At 30.0% G+C, this 18,868-nt stretch overlaps 1 protein-coding gene across 6 annotated transcripts in view; it reads left to right on the forward strand.

Annotated features, from left to right (window-relative positions):
• The window catches only part of LOC124540443 (zinc finger protein rotund-like), a 199,131-nt gene that overhangs the window by 169,744 nt on the left and 10,519 nt on the right, over positions 1-18,868 (forward strand). Inside the window, exon 2 of one of the 6 annotated variants that reach the window (XM_047118016.1) lies at positions 1,773-2,351. The exons of the other annotated variants lie outside the window; for them this stretch is intronic. Coding sequence (XP_046973972.1) covers positions 1,947-2,351 — 405 coding nt within the window. The 5' untranslated portion in view covers positions 1,773-1,946. The remainder of the gene's footprint in view (positions 1-1,772; positions 2,352-18,868) is intronic. 6 annotated transcript variants of the gene reach the window in all.

Genomic DNA, 18,868 nt, shown 5'->3' on the forward strand with positions numbered 1-18,868 from the left:
CCCCTTGGAGGAGAGAGATTTTTTACGTAATATCTCCCCCGACTAAGATGGATGCTAAAATTGTAGGACGAATCGTTGCCGTCTGTCAAACACGACCTTGAATATGCCCGAACTATAATATATACGGAAATATATTCATAGCTACAGTGTTTTGATGTATTGCATTGTTTTAACATTTATTCATTTATACGTGAAACAAATAATACATTAACCAATTTTAACGAAAACGCTATGGTGTTTTGCCTCCCAAGTTATTTTCATTCAGAAATTACGAAATGTTGTCCGACTTAGATTGTTATAAATAAGTTATTTATTGTTGTAATTATTTAATATTACAAATTTGACGTAAAAAAATTTTCATTGATGTTAAGTCATTATTACATTTTTTTTTTAAAACTACGATTTAAATTTAAATGCTGATTTTGTTTTGGCTTATTTCATTTCGTCGTGAATATATATTGAGGAATTTATTCTTGTAGAAATATTATCAAATATTTAAGTTCGCGTTTTATTATAAATATTTTTTATGAAATATTTTTAAAATTAAAAGTGTGGATTAAATTAAAATGTGAAACTTCTAAAAAGTAAAAACTTAATTGTTTATAAAAACTCACATTGCACCCGAAAAAGTTATAATTGTTCAATCGAATCGCTTCACTTAACACGAATTTGGCAACATCTGATTTACAAATAATTTAAAAATCGTACCTCCTAACATCAGTGTTGCTTAAGAAACAAAACTAAAAATCAACTATATTTTATAAAAATGACGAAAAGCGACTTTTTCATGACGTTTTGAATCAAAATACCGAAACAAATGAATATCGAAACGTCGCTACCGAAATCAATGCTGATATTTTATTTAAATAAAACACAAACTAAAATAAATACACTAAACAATTACAAATAAAATATTTTATATTTTCATCTAAATATCAATAAAAACGTAATTAAATTCTCGATTCACTTCCCTATTTTAAAACGAGTAATGATTACAAATCTTGAACTTGATCGACCGTGGGGCCCAAGTACTAAACATCACAAGTGTACAAACATAAATACAAATCGCGACAGACTTATTTGATCCTTATTGTAAAAGGCATAAAGATCAAGGTCCAGTAAAATAATTCGAACCCACAGCAAATATAAATTGGCCGTGTATTCGGTACGCGCAATTATTATCTTTGACAGCTGTGTATGGCCAGCTCCACAGGTACTGTTGGTAGCAAACATATAATACTTACGTAACTAGATTAATATATTCACTCTATGTACACGCGAAATCAACTTAAAATATTTAAATAACGTCTAAACTATCCCGATGTTTTTAGATTTATATATAAATATTTTAATAAATTTACTTATAGCAACACTGTTATTAATACATAATTAAAAAAATTGATTTATAAAAAAAATCGTAACAAATCATGATTCATATTAACATTGTAGGCATGGTTGTACAAACCGTGTGATTATAGAAGCCTTATTCGATGCGGCATGTGGGCTAGGGGCTAGATCATTGACACAACCTACGCGGCTTGCTCACTCGTCACCTGCTCGAAAAAAAAACTAAAGTTTTTTACACTCTGAATCTAGTTTCAGATAGACGTACACAAATGTCCGAAGCAGTTGAGCAACTCGTCAAATTAAACGACACCGTAGGATTTTTCAACGTAATTGTACTTCTTAATTACGACACGATATTCGGACAACATTTCGGAGACATCTGATATTTGTCTCGTACCTGACACACCGATTTATTTTTTTTACAGATAGAAAGAACGAAGGATCTCGAATAATTCCATGACACAAGAAACAAAAGATACCAAGGAAATATTAAGACAGAATCCGTATATTTTTATATGATAGTGCCAAATACGATTTAGAAAAAATATATTACGATTATTTTCAAATTTAGATAGGATTAAATTAATAAAAACAGCAAGATGATGGAAGGAAGGACAATCGATTATAGGCCAGACGGTGGTGGACTAGATTACCATAACTCGCCTCTGATGGCGGAGATACCAGTAGATAATTATTCGCATATCCATAGGAGTATAGAACACCTTAGGTCTATTGGAGTGGCTCCACCTCTCGACCCACACCGACACTTAGCAGCCAATCTAACAGACTTAAGAAGATATGAACACCCTGACGATATGCCAGAAATAAAGCCGTCCGTACTTAGACTATCTGAATTCAAGAGCGGTCTGCACGAGATAAGAGTTCACAACGACCAAGAGAATGACATTCAGCGGCAGATGACTCCTCACGACGACGGGAAAGGTTACAGCGCACCATCGACACCCTTATCAGAGAACGGCGGCCATAGCATCCAGGAAGAGAAGGTTAGATGTTTTTTGTTAGCGGTCGTAATTAATAAATTATATTTATCATTACTCTTTATCCTTGAAGTCTTCGGAAGTTTTCGACTGTTGACGTCATCGCGCTGGTAATATTCGGTTTAACACAGCGTTCGTTATTATAATCGTTATGAAGAATCACGATGCAAGTTTGTTCCGCATACGGACCATTAATCTTAAGATGATCTCTTGTTATTTTTGGTTAACGAATTTCCTAATATGCCTAAGTACCTTAAACTTCCTCGTTCGAGTTCTAACGCCATTTGTGTTGCACGATATTCCATTACTATTTCAGGTATCAACATTATGTTATTCTAATAAGATTCAGTGAAGTAAACCAGTTTAACATGATCTATGTCTAGTGCTTTAAGTATTCAGAGGTCAAGGTGCTTAATAGCCGAAATATGGCCTAAAATTATAATAAACTATTGAAGAACACAAACAAGTTCATGATGCTTTATTTAAATGAACTGGCATATTTTTACTTTTTATATAAAAAAAAAAAAACAGAAAATTCTGTTGAAACTCTAATTGATAAATGAATTAAACAAATAAACAATGATAAATTTAATCACTTTCGTTTATGAATATTTATCAAAATCAAACATAATATATCAACTTCATCTTGTAAGAGTACTCGACAGTCGAACACTCTTCTTAGAATTGAGCGATGAATTTGATAAATTATTGATAAATATTTATTCAGCAATCGTTTTTGCTACTTAAATAAATTAAATATTATCATCAAAACTAACATTTATTATATCGTATAATATAACACGAACATTATACATATATTTAGCAATAGATAAAAGCATATCTTATATAATTTAATTATACTTATGTTAAAATGGTGTGGAATTAGTGCTTTTCAATTCTTATGATTTCAATAAACAAAATAATGGGTTACTCGCCGAATCAATTCGATCCTTAAATATAGTAGAGTATATATTTGTAGTGATTTTCCTTAGATATATATTTATTACATATTAAGTTTTATCGATATGTTATTTACATCATACAAAGACCGAGTATGGTTCTTAAGAAAAAATATTTAAACGAAAGCAACTCCTTTGATTTCTGTTTGGTCGTTATGGCATTTCGACTATTCGTTAAGAATTATTTCACTTGATTTTTCTCAGTATACATTTTGACGTCCTGGAGAATATCTTAACTGATATTTGTGTTCTCAATATAGTTTGACATAGCAAAAGGCTCAAATTTGTGTGTTAACTCCGGCGCACTATTCTTGCTCAAATTCCGATGGACAGACCAATTGTCACGACCTGCGTTTAACATGCTTAGGACCAACATCTGCTTAAATCCAATCAGAGGCAATATTATATTCCACTAAACCAACACAGTAAACAAATGGGGAACCAAGATGTATATAATATACTTAGAAGCATATGCTAAATTTCCAAGTTTATCTCGATTTATTTTGGACTCTGTATTGTAAGAGATTTATCCAACAGTTTTTCTTATACTTATTTGTCTAATGAACTCAGACTTACATTTATTTTTATTTAATAATTACTATTAACGTAATTATTAAATAAAAATAAAAGTTTAAACATCGCATTCATCTCAAAAATGAAAATAATCATAAGAAGTCAAATGACACATTATTCATAATAATTACAAAACCATTAAATATTTACATACAAATACCAACTGTGAAAACATTAATTTTATTTTTTGAATTTTTAATTACTTACATTTTCTCTCAGGTACGTAAATTGAAAATCACCTTTATTGCATTAAATTTAAGCGTTAAAATCGTAAAATTTCCAAACGAAAGCCTCTATTACGCTTGATGAGTCCGGATGTGCCTTGAGCGTACAAGGTCAGGCGTACACAGGTCGATTAGAGGTTGTAAAGGACAATAAGTACAGTCTCATGCAATAGATAAGAACTTTTGATTTTAGAATAACTACTATAACAACTAAAACCTTACTTAAACTTTTAAATAGTTTTTTAACGTGTCTGTATATCTGAATTTCGAATCTTTTTTTATTCGACAGTGTGTTCACTTTATTAAAAAGTAAACAAGATTTTTTTTTGGGTTTTTAAAGGAGGTTTAATTGGTATAGTATTAGAAAGCTTTAAATTAGTTTGTACTCTTTGTGTATCTGAGCAAACAAGAAACTTTACTAGAATCTAACTAAGTAATGTTATAATCAAGTAGATTTATAATGATAATGAACGCAGGGAAAAACCAAGAACGTTTGTATAATATAATATAATTTTATTATTTAATTTAATTAATATTCAAAGCTCAAGGATTATTTAACTTTTTTACCATCAGATAGAAGTTATATATTTTATCTTTATAAAAGAAAGTTACCGACTGTAAATAAATCATTAGATTCACAAATAAAAATTATATTAGCAACAGTAATAAGCTTCGTAATTTATATTAAATTCAGTGTTACCGTATTGAAAAAGTATTAGTATTTTTTGTGCTTGCAACTCCGAATGTCATTTTACTTTTTTTATAACTTTTTCTCCATTTAGGTATATACAGAACCTAGTAACGTTTTTCAATCTCGACTGACGTTTTAACGGTGGCTTCCGGGATTAGAACTTAATTAATATTTCGGTAATTTTGAGTTAGATGTGTTCTGTAATTAACATAAAATATGAATTTAATTCATTCTCATTGCTTATCAGACATCTTATAAGATTTTGCATTGTTAGTCATCGCCGGTAAATTATAGATAAATGAATTACCTATATATTTAAGAGTTTCCGTCCGCGTTGGGTTATGTTCTGATATTTGGTTTTCTGAATCCTTGACAAAGACTTTTAAGATAACGATGAATTAAATTCAACAAAATATTTTTTGGGCCGAAACCAGAAACTTAATATATTTAATAAACTCAAAATTTCTGACTCAGACAAAATTTTTCTTAATATTATCTACTTTAATCCATATGAAGATATTTTAATATAGTTAATTATTTTATAAAGTAATATATGTATATGTTTTGCTTCCGTATTTAACGCCTTTAATATAACGGCGTGCGGCGGCGTGACCATATTTTACATAATACACAGTATTTAGAATATTATTCCTATTCCTTTGTTCTAAAGCGAGTCGATTTCACGTGAATTAAAAATAATAAATTGTAAAATTAGAATTTATAAACAGCCAGTGTTAAAAAGATTGCAACATCAGGCTAATAAGTTTTTAAAATGCTTAGGCAAAGATGACATTATATGAGAACAGAAATATAAAAACTCTTTAGTGATCAAAAGTATATTTAACCAGATATTGTTCTGTTATTGTTAATGATATTGTCCATTACAGTTAAAACCCTTTACGGCTAAGGGTTAAGAATTTACTAGAATGTTTAATGAAGTAACTTTCGTGTATTGAAGAGCGCGTAAGTGTCTTATACCTGCGCGTGATCTATTTCGTCTTGGATTCTCTTCCCTTTCAAATCATTCTAAGATTGAGATTGTGCACTTTTATTAGGCTTTGAAATTCGTATAGTGGATTTTACCATCGTACCAGTCGGGGTAAGGAAAGGTTCGTCACCTTAAGATCTATTTTCGTGTGCTCAGTATGAGCGATAATCTGCTTTACTACCAATTGAGAATGACATATTGCGTCGCAATGATTTGATGTTTAGATTCAAAAGGTACTAAGAGCTTAAGACTTGATAAAGGAATGGATTTGAAAACTGGCGAAGGGTCTTACTTTGTATATTCTAACTGTGAAATGGTTAAGAGCAATGTTGTTAAAATTTTGCTTCGTAGTATCAGGTACGCATGCTGGTTCAAAGGTTATAAATTCACACACATATAACTACACAATAACTCCTAAACTCGACGTTTTCGTACAAACGCTGATAACAAATAAGATATGGTGACCCGGTAGAGACGAATCGTTACAAGGCCTCTGATAAAACCAAGACATTATATAAACCGTTGGATATTAATAAATACCTATATTTTTTTACTACACTTGCAAATAAATTGAAGAACTCACAAAGTTCTTTTTTTATAATCAAATCAATTACTAATAGAATATGTAAATTAATTATACTTAGTATCATTGATATATATTAATATTAATACTACTTACGTTACAAAACATAAATATATTTATTACATAATATTCGTAAGTAGTTGCGTCTAGTTTACTAAGGATATTCTCATTTTTTACATGTAATAAAACCTCATATGTCACAATGAAAACTTATACGCTTTAAAAAAAAGTTTTCTAATTTAAAAAAAAGAATATTAATTAATTTCAAATATTGCCCCGTGAATCCAAATGATCAAATTTCCCTTCTCATATTGAGATGCATAAATCTACTAATAAATGCTCAGCGATCTTAGCTTATTAGTCTGCATTATACAAATACTCAATATATTGTTATCCCATTTCCTATATCGATATAATTTGTTAACTATTTTGTATACTTAAGATATTAATAACTCAATGAAATAGTTACAAATACCTCTTGATACAGCTTCCAAAATATACTCCTTTTACGACACTTCTATCCACGACAAACAACTTGCTATATTTGTTAATATATTGTTTATAATATTGACTCATTTTGTTGATTAATTACTCACTGAATATTGGCTTATAAGAAAAGCCCATAGCTTCCTAAGATGAACGCAACCTCTTGATAAATTCTATCGAAGATGGATTACCTACAGTCTCATACAAATTTTAAGCACTGCGTTAAAATTATCAAATGCTTATCAGAAAACTGATGGCGATATCTTCCAAATGTTATTCGATACGATGTATTCGTAATGAATTATTGTAATAATATATATTTATATTAAAACAATTAAAATATATTTAAATATATCGATAGTAAATATTGTAATGTTAAATGCAAAAGATTATTTAAATTTTACATTTAATTTAAAATTATGTTATGTTTCGATAGTGTTTTTTATAAGTTTTTTTAACATATTTAATTTTATAGATAAAGACTAAAATAACTATCAAAAACGCTAAATAGATTTTAGGTATTCGAATGATTTTACAAAAATGCCTTGCTCGTTCAAGGTCAGACGCGTCCCATAAAATGTTATCGAAATGAAACACTAGTGATTCATTAATAGCATTTAAATCAATTAAAAACAAATAAAACGTAAGTATGTATCATTTAAAAATAGATATTTTAGAATTTTCATGGCTAATTTTATTTGACAGGACATTTTTTTTTTATAACTTATAGTTCTTACATTATTATGGTCATGGCATTATATCATTCAGCCGACATGATGTAAAAAGTTTTTAAATTCATACCAGTAACCTTATACATGAATGTATGTATGTCTTATCTTGACCCAAACACTTCCCATCAGAATTTCAATTACCAGGAATAACCTTCAGTTTTTTGTATTATATATATTAGCACAAATTTAAATCCTTTTTGGTTTCCGATGTGTAAGGTTATTTGATTTTGGATGCGCAAATTACTTTATACCTATCAAAATATTTTCTCATTTTTTTTTATTCATAAATATTTAACAAAAACTTTAATCTACTTTAATAATATTAGTAAACAAACTCGCTATACGAACAATCAAGTAAAAAATATTTCTTAATTATATGTAATTTTTTATTTTATTAATATGTTATGGCGCTAAATCATTCATATTTCGTATGATAATGATATTTTTTTCAGATAAAATTATGGCTTATTATATAATATTTTATCATAACAATTAATATGTTGCCACATTAAATATTATTTTTAATAATGTCAAATACACAAGATAGCATATCTATGGCAGCTGAATAAATAAATAACTGAACTCCGAAGCTAGTTTCGTATCCAGCAACAGCGATCTCTGCATGTCCGATACGTTCGGTAATCTATTCTGCACGTCTAATCTATCGATTATAAAAAACCTGATCTGTTTCCCGCGCAATTCGCTCGCCGTCCGTCGAGAAACCGAATTCGTTTCAAGGCCACATTCCAATTTCAAACCATTGTCAATGTCGCCGGCCAGCGCATGACTGATGTTTTCTTTGGCCATGCTAGTTTATGGCACTTTTTAAAATTGGAACATTGATTGCGATAATTCAATTGTGAAAAAGTTTTTTCATGCACGAAATACGATATAAAAAATATTTTATCTGTTGGAAATTAACTCAATAACTTTTACAAATATAATAATAATTACGAACAAAATGTTAGAAAAACTAATTTGTTTATCATAATAATGTTCCGCATAGATTTCGTATTAGGTATATTTAATATGATTCAAGTTTAGATATTTTATCTACGACCGCGCTTGAAACGGTCAATGTCAATAAAGCCTGCACCAGACTTGTCATTTAAATATTTTTTGCATATGTATCAGTTATTTTAATCTAATTACCAAACAACTTTTTATTTAAGTTCATTGACACCATAAGGATATAAAAACTTTTAGATTTTAATAATTTTATTAATTCCGTGGCTGAATATTATTTGATTATAACAAAAATTGTATAAGGTAATTTAATATGACATTTGAGATAATATTAAAAAAAAAAATGTTTGCGAAAACAATATTCGTTAAAATAGCAAACGAAATAATAATTTGTAGTCAAACCGCCATGTCTTGATCCAAGACGTTTCTCGGAACGTATTAACGAAATTTTGCTCGTTGTACGTAATTTTTTCTCTCACCTAGACCTCTATACCCGGAGGCGTAAAGTTTATAATGACCTGGCAAATTATTTACACGGACGCATATCAACAAATTTACACTGTAATTTTGATTGACACCAACCATTACGGGCGGGTTAGGCGTTGCGTCATCGAGTAACTACGGACATACGTCGGTTTATTTTTTCGGCTGTACAATTTTATATTTTTCTGTTGATTTATCGCTTCGCACTTGATATTGAACTTTAAGTCTATGAGTTTGGAGTCAAGGTGACGCGTAATGATTACAAGAGTGCGTTTGTTCGCCTTCAGCTATTAGTGATCTCTTGGCTTGTATATTATTATGTAGCCGTTTATTTTTGTGTATTGTATTTTTTTAAATATAAAATTATTATACTTCATAATTGCCTTTTTAATCAGAAAAATTTAATAACGTTCGATTTATTCCATTTTAGAAGTTATTGTGTTTATTTGAACATGACAAATTTGTATATTGAAGGTCATGTACATTCTAAATATGATATAACGAGTGAAATAATAATCCATTTGGAGTCTAACGAAATTACACTAATCACGACGCCGTCACGCGATTCGACTATCTTTACCTCCTGTATTATATAGGTAATTATTTTGACGGCTCCGCCTGGGGCCAACTCGGCATTCTTTGTATGAGTTGTTCACAATTTTAGGCCATTTGTTATGGACAAGCCAAGAGTCATTAGACCATTACAACGTACACGCAACATATTATACTCTATAAATATCACAAAATTATCGTTCAAAACTAAAAACAAACCTGACAAACATATATATTTTGAAAATATTATCAACGATTCGATGATAAAATATTTCCGCTTCAAAACGTTGCTATTGATTTCGATATAAACAGGATGCATATGTCATTTTTTTCAACATATATTGAATACTATATCCCAGTAGATTGACTTATTTATGCTCAACCTATTTCCACACTCACACAGCGAGATCTGAAGTCGTTAACTAACAAGTAATAAGCACATGTCCGAGAATATTACTTCCTTTAAAGTCACCTCATTAAACGAAACTATTTCTACATTTATATTTGAAACTTAATTTCAAGAAACCTTAATATAAACATGGACGTATTATTAACGTAATTATATTAATATACAAAAGTCCCGCCCTCCTCGCGTATGTTATTAAGACTATGTTAAACAAAGTTACGACTACAAATGCTTAAAGTAATAATCTTTGCATCAACTAGTTTATGTCTGTCAGAGGATGACAAAGCTATGTAGATAACAATACATCACATATATATGTATATGTATGTCTCGTTTGCCATATTAGGCACCTTTAATTTTTCAAATACACTTTATATATAAGTAACGTTATAGTAAGACGCTTAAACTGTCAAATTGTTGACACTGTGTTTAACAGAATCCTTAATAATTGTTTAGATATATATTGATTACGTCAATATATAAACATATAACAAATCGTAACCCAAGTAGCCCACGGAAATCTTAACTCATTAACCTTTTTTTACTGAGTCCTGTTCCGTTTGAAAGAGTGTGTCGAAAAGATCTCTTTTAAAAATTAGGCTGTAGTCCAATAGTGGACAATTTACTGCTTAACTTTTTATACAATAAGACGAACTGACTCCAACAAATATTAAGCTCTATGTCGGGTTAGAATTACTCGTTAACAGAAATGTCACGAGTTATGATATTAAATTACAATTTTGCGGCGAGCCTCTCACATTGTTCGAATATTCTTGTATGTTGGGCCGAATACCCCGTAAATCAACATACGAGATAAATTAATCTTATAACATAGTACATTGTTGATTCTTTACTGAATCAATCTTGAATCCATTATAATAATTAACTCTTTGAACATTTTGTTTTATTTTAAAATGGATAGGTAGTCTGGCGAACAAGCCACTTCATGGCAAGTGATTACCACCTACCACAGACAGGCGCTGTATGTTCTATTAACCATTTCTTACATTCTCGGGAACTAATGTCGATTTGTGGATTGTGTGCCTATAGTACATTGGCTCATTCACCCTTAAAACAAGAGCCTAAGTACTAAGTGTAGTATATGTGATATATATGTTGATATAAGGCAAGATACAAAGTTCTTTTAAGTCCATATTGTCGGTGATTCCAAAATTAAATAGATATCGTAACTGATTCAATGTCATGCTAATTTCAGATGTTAGATGTTATGACACTGACCAATAACCGTAAAAAATCATTTTTTACAAAGCTCTTAATTCAAGCATCATTGAAATTAACCTTTGCCCTTATAACTATTTCGTATTTATTTACAAATAAGGAAAATGTCTACAATATAACTAAGCGTAGATTTAATAAGATACTAATTCCATATATATTTCAAACGTAATAATTTATATTTGTGTAAGAACGAATATAATAAATTTTCGTGTGAAAGTAACAAATAAAAGGCACACCCACTTCATGGTTCGGCTCGGCGCAGACGCACGCTGTGACGTCATCGGGCGTATTTAGCGTGACCTTGGACCAGCTCAATGCCAAGTAAAAATTAGGCAGACCGTACAGTCGCTGAACGCATCCACAACATTCTTACGTCAATGAGAAATACATTTTTCTTATTACATAACATATATATATCACGTACGCCGTTTTGGCTCTGATGCGAAAGTTGATGACTGTCCATTCGATTTTTGAATCTAACATCGCAACTGTTTTGTTAGTAAAATTAAATAAAATCGTATATGTAGGTGGACTGGAAAATGGACATGGGTAGAACCTTTGCCGGTGGACTTTTGGCAATACGCCACCAACATTAGGAACTAAGATGTTATGTCCCTTGAGTTATGTCTCTACTAACACGGACTCACACCCTTCAATTAAGAACACAGAAATACTAAGTTATACTATTTGATGGTGAAATGTAAGATGAGAGTGTGGTACCTCCCCGGGCGGTTTTTAATATAAAGATTTTTTTTATTGAATACTAGAACATTAAAGTTTTAGGCCTCCTCTTCTATTTTCAAATTTTCAAATGATTTGATTTATATTTAAATTTGTTTTCTATTTCAATTTCGATTTCCTAATTTAAATAATAAGGTCACGTGGGTCAATTATTTGCTATCAAATGTCGTAGTAGCTGTTTTGAAACAGTTAACACAATTTCTCATTGTTTTTGTGTTTGTAACATTTATTTAGACTCTTTGATTTAAAATATATTATTTGCATCAAACATTAAAAAAGAGATAGGTTTTATTCAAATGACATAATATAGCATAACTTGAACGCAGCCGTAAAATTGTCTAGATAATATTAAGTGGTATTTATAATTTATAAAATGATCATAGCTTACAAAATATAAAGGAACGTTTTTGTCTGAAGCAATCCCGTGAGTTTCAACACAATAATCCTAATGTACGTTGATGCTCATTTGAGTAGCATAGACAAAAGAGTCCCCCCTTTCTTCAACGCTAGAAACACGTGCACAAGTAGAAAAAGCCTTTTAACGTTGGTCTAAATCGTTTTATTCCCATAGAACAAACCACGCAACATACGCCCTTTTTGAAATATGAAAAAAAAACATACCATCGATGTAAATTACAATAATTATCAAAATGGTCACATCGATCCAAATAGTTATCCACCCTTTATTATAATTTATAGTTTGTAACCCTTCGTACAATTAATTTAACCCTAGCAAGTGCAGGTCGAATTTTAACCGTGTTTGAAACCGCTAGTCATCACTCAAGGGTACAAGTAACCCCATCTAAACTTTGATTTTAGCAAATGAACATTTCCTGGAAAATAACTTTCGATGGTATCAAGATTAGCTGATCTAGCTATATTTATTATTAGCTGTTCTCTCTTCGTCTGATTCATTACCCGGAGGAATTTTAACTACACATATTACATGCGTTTGTTTATAAATAATTAAAACATTTATTTTCGTTGGTTCCCAAAATACAATCAGAGTTGACGTACTATATTTATTTCTATACAAAAAAAGTAAATCGTCTTTCCCTATTTACGTAAGTAAAAAGTCTTCCTTCGTTTTATATATATAAAAAAAAACATATCCTTTGAAATTTAAACGTAATATACAGACGGTGTAACTTTTGCATTTATCATCATTACATACTATAAAACAAAGTCGCTTACCGCAGTCTGTCCCTCTGTATGTTTAGATCTTTAAAATTACGCAACCGATTTTGATGCGGTTTTTTTAATAGATAGAGTGATTCCACAGGAAGGTTTTTGTATTAAATATATGGACAATATAGTAAGGTATCACTGATAATTTTAGAAGTTTGTAATGTGATGTTGATAAACAAATTCTATAGTAAGTATCAACATTGCACCCGAGCGAAGGATGAGTCGCTAGTAATATCAATATCAATGATAGATACCAGTTCTAAATATCCTGCATGTTTTATATGAAGAAAATTTTGAAATTCGAACACGAAACTAAGGGTAATATCACACGGACAGATAAATTATGAACCCTTCCACTATCCCACTATTAGCATAGATAAGCATTTTGCCGCGTCCTAAGACGATATCTGGCGATTCGAGCTAATTTATTGTGGTCTACAATATATTTCTTTAGTGTACCTGAATTTATCGTCCGAGGAAATCTCGTCTCGCCGATTTTATCGCTTCGAAACACTCTTAATGTTATTATTTTAAGGTTGTTTTTTAGGTGAAGTAATTTGTGTCACATTTGATCTTTATCTTTGAGTCACTTATTTTAGATTTCGGATGCAATTTTAATTTTAGAACCTTATCGCAGTCAACATTCGATTTCATGTACTTGGAAATAATTATTGCCAATCAAAGTATTTACTATTTCTATGTCAAAATAGTTATTTACCATTTGTCCTATGATTATAAATATTATATATCTTACGAAACAACTATCCTAATATTACTCAAAGTGTTACAATTTATTCTACCATCGCAAATTTCCAATTCTATCTTCTTTAGACGCTTACAAACTTCATTTAACAATGAACTTCCAAATGTCACCTACATAGCGTGTTTTTTAACAGAGATAAAAAAAATCACGTTTCCTAGCAACGGAAGCCCCTCTTGGCTCATGTTGTCTCAATGTGCCACATTAACTCCGTGGACATTGTCCACTCTCCCATGTAATTGACCATCCAGGGTGGTCCACTGACCATATGACCTAACGATTTCGCATTTGTCGACCAGGTGGTGTGGAAGCCGTATGATATTAGCCATTAAGAAGTCAGTGGTAGTGTTATTTTTATACCAATCTTACTATGCTATCTCATATCTAAAAATTAAACCTAGTGTTACAAAATTTATTCAAAACTTTAAAAACAAAAAAAATTTTTAAAGAATTTCCGTCTGTTTTCAGCGAAACCGCTTTTGCTGTATGTAATTTTTAGAGCAATTATAACAATAACAGGTATAGGATATCCATTATATAGTATAGAATCTAATACTTCCCCATTATCCCTTAAAAGAATGCCATAAAACCCGCAAATATCTGAAGTCGAACAGGATGTAACTTAAGAGGGATGCTGCGACCTGTCCCACGACCCTGCAGGTGACGGCCCACATGTTTCAAACTATCGCAATGCAAAAACGTCCTTCGTACAACACAATAAAGTAAAAATCTGGATATCCTAATATTGTTGGTATATCTTCGTGGGAACGTAGTTTCCACGATTGAGGATTTCTTAGATTTTGACTTCCTTTGTGCAATGTTCTATGATGAAATGATTTATCGGTATCCTGTATTCCGTCAATTATTCCATCCTACGTTTTTAAAAATCCCTGCATCTGTTTAGGGTGATCTATTATTTCATGGGAAGGACTATCGAACATGTCCATTCTTTGGTCAGGGGTGCGTTTAATCAATGAATACGATACGATACTATTAATAGGGTATTTACTAATAATACAACAATAAGCTACATTGTTGTATCAAACAATACTATAGATATTATAAAAAAATCGTCAATTCAATTTATTATTTCAAAAAAAAATTACTACGAATAAATTTGAAAAATTATATCAATATATAATTTTATATTTAGAAAATAAAATCAACATTAATGTTTTACAAATACCAAGCTTTACTTATATGACAAAATAAAAATTAAAGTAATATAATAGTGTAAGTATCAAAGTCGATCAATCCACGTAAAAATAATAAGCGGGATAAAAACGCATGCGTTTGCAACATAAATATAGATTACCATAACAATAGTGTAACGGTCATCCCAGCATCAACCCTCTGAATGACCCAATGCCCGATTTTAGGGTGCATATAACAGTTATCAATGTGTACCAACTAATGTTAGTAAAAGTCGACTTATTATTTAAAAATAGAACAATCAAAATACATCCGATGAACTATAACATACAAGTTCGATTTTTAAATTGTTATTTTTTTTTAAATTATGAAATAGCATTACTTCTATTTTTTTAAATGTGTATAATTTTAGCAGCCTTTTATTATGAAAGCCGCAGTTTTAAACTAGCAGTATCGAAATCTGACATCTGGTTTGCATTAAAACGCCATGACAGAAAGACGTATACGTAAAACGGGATTCACGAATTTAATATCGATTACATTCAAAAACATTTACTGAATGTATATCCTGTGACATTTATAACGATGATATAAAGTCGAAAATGGCTTGCATATTTATGTACATAATATCAATTTTGCTATAGAAAAATAAGCCTTATTGAAAAGGGTTGTAATAAACACTTCGTCTGATCACCTGCTACGTTACATCACGTATGAGTATTACCATAGACATATTTGTTACCAGACACGGCATGATTATTTATAATTTATATTTTAAATAACTTTTTCATTCAATTCCATTCCGTTTATGTTGAATGCTGAATGCGATAACTTTTATTGTGTTTTTGTTATCTTCAATTATAAATTTACATTATCTGTTTTTTTTTTTAAATTGATACACATCGCTGTCTGAGTGTCCAGTATCTATATCGTTATATTTATAGATATATAAAAAAATAAACCTTATGATAATTAAAGAACTTATGTTCTTTAATTAATTTTGAATCGTTTTTTAATCGATCCTTATTATATGAAATTTCAATTTCACATATAATTTCGATTTCCGAACTTGTAACTTAAATAAAAAAAATAAACCAATCCGTCAATACAGTCTTGAAAATGTTAAATCATCCGGTAAAATATCCATAGAATAAGCAATACTTCTCGGGAACGCCAAAAACTGGTACGTTTGAATGAGACGGGTAGAGTAATTACTGTAGGCGAGAAAGAGACAAATTATGTATTCAACTTCCTGTGTGAGGAGCACGTATGAAATTTTTTCTTGCATTTTGTCACGTCTACATTTAATTACTGCTAAAAATCGTACTGTTTATTTTTAATCGTTCCTGCAGGAAAGTTTAATTTTTTTTCATTCTGTAAATAAAACATAACATTACATATTTGTTTTTTGTCGTAATTATATATGGATTTAATGTGAACATATAGATTCTGTTAATGTATGTTGTATTTTAATATGAGACCAGTCTAAAAATACAATACTGTCCCAAATTAAGACAATGAAATAGTTTTATTAATTAGAATTATTTAACTTACTAGAAACAGGTAAATCACTGGGTATATTAATTTTGTATTTAATTATTCTTCATTTTACAGTTTTTTTTAAAATTTTACCTTTCGAAAAAAAAAAGTTTTCGTTGGATTTACAAATTCAAAGTTATATCGTTTGTGCTTTGATAACTATGCTTGAATAAATTAAGAACCTTATCATTCTCATGTGTCGGTACACATAATATTTAATTTTTTATTATTAATAAGTACATATATATTATAAAATAAATGAAATATCATATCCATGAGACCGGAATATTGTATACAATATAACAGATTTCTAAAGATATTGTGTACAGTGGTAAATCAATACCATTATCTCAAAACCACTATAAAAATGAGTGATAGCAAACAACAAGCAGATTTCTGCGAAGGACTCGGCGAATTCAAACGATTTACATCCTTAACTACTAACGAATTAAACTCAAATTTATATAACACACTTTCAGCTCCTTTTGAAGCACAATTATCTGCATAACACCAAACGAGATTGAACTATAAAGTGCTGTACATTAAATCAACATTGTAATAATGTAGGCGCATTTCAATTTTAAAGCAAATAAATAAATAATGAACCCTACGCAGTATGCATAAGACTCAAATTCAATGATCGCGGAATTGTCTTACGTTCTTTTGGTTTTGTAAACGGTTTGTGCTCCCGCGCATCTCACGGCACCGGGCGGAAATCTTAATGGATCCTGGAACCGGACTAACGATGGGTTTCATCGATCCGATATTGCTTGGTGCTAGTAATGGCTTTTATACTCAACATTACTTTTGATAATTTAACGAAAATTACATTTTAAATACAATGAATATATAAAGATGAATCGTAGACTTCTAAAATATAATTTATTGAGAAAAAAATGATTAAGAACTCTAATGCGGATCACATAAGAGTTCTTAATCGTTTTTTCCTTCCTATCCTTTATGCTTTTTTGCCACCAATAACATTTATAAAAAATGTATATTGTTATCTATGTATTTTTCAATTGGAGAAGATAGGTAGTATCGATTAACATAATCCAAGCTTACTGTTATAGAGCCTAGAAACCTCAGGATATACATACACACGTTGATGTCTTTCGTTTACTTTCTTCTCCTAATCTTCTAGTACTAGTAGTAATCTATATTAATATTAGAAATGTCAAAGTATATTCGTTTGTCTAAACGGCTAAACCACTTAACGACATTTTTAAAAAGCTGAGTATGGCGTAATTTTAAACTCCAAGATAGGACATAAAGTTTTTATAACTAGAACCTACGAAATTAACGTATAAGTAAAGCCGCGAGAAAAATCTAGTATAAATACTCTTTGTTTTTTCATGTTATGCTATCTTCGTATGACGATTAAGGCTACAAACTGTCTAAGTTATGTAGGATTGTATAATAAGAAACGATTTATTAGATGGATGTTTCGCTAAATTAGTACACATGTATGAAAAGGACCTTCATTTCTATCTACAGCACAAAAATGGTTATAAAAATAAATCACACAATATATCTATCTATTGTCATTTCTAAATGTTCTTAATGCACGAGCAAGATATTATAATTTCATATCAATTAATGTGAACTGAATTATGAATATATTAATCTTAGAATACCTAGAACTAAAAAAAAATAGTCAAATCAATTTCCATATTATTAACTTAAAGTTTACCGACGTTTTTAAAAACCCTGATTTAATTTGATTGCTTGTTTAATGATCATTAATTACGAGACAAATTCGTTTTAAAAACGAATGAGCATGAAACTAATTTTGTAGCGTTTCAAAGCCGTGTACATCTTTATAATTTTCTACTTTATGCTGTTAAATTAAATACATATATTTGTATGCAATATAACATTATCTAGGTTTTGATTATTGCAACGTGTCGATCTATTTTCAATTTTTTAATTTGTCTTAATTTTTTAAACGTACATTTATCAATAGACTTGTATTGTCAAATATTATTGACATTTAAGTTTGACGTTTTAATTCTTTTTTTGAAATTATACATCAGATCACAATTGTTCTGCCTAAAATCTTATTAATGTTGGATAGGTATATTTGTTACTTGTTTAAATGCAATTAGACAGACAGTAGTGTGATATACGTATATATACTTAATTCTAACCTTCAATTATCTAGTCCATTGGTTCAGATAAACACAGAATTATCCCAAAGATATTTATTATATCATAGAAAAGTATCGATTGGTCGACCTCTTTTTGGCGGCAAAAAAGCCA

This window comes from Vanessa cardui, chromosome 25 (assembly GCF_905220365.1).
Source record: "Vanessa cardui chromosome 25, ilVanCard2.1, whole genome shotgun sequence".
NCBI classification, from domain to species: Eukaryota; Metazoa; Arthropoda; class Insecta; order Lepidoptera; family Nymphalidae; genus Vanessa; species Vanessa cardui.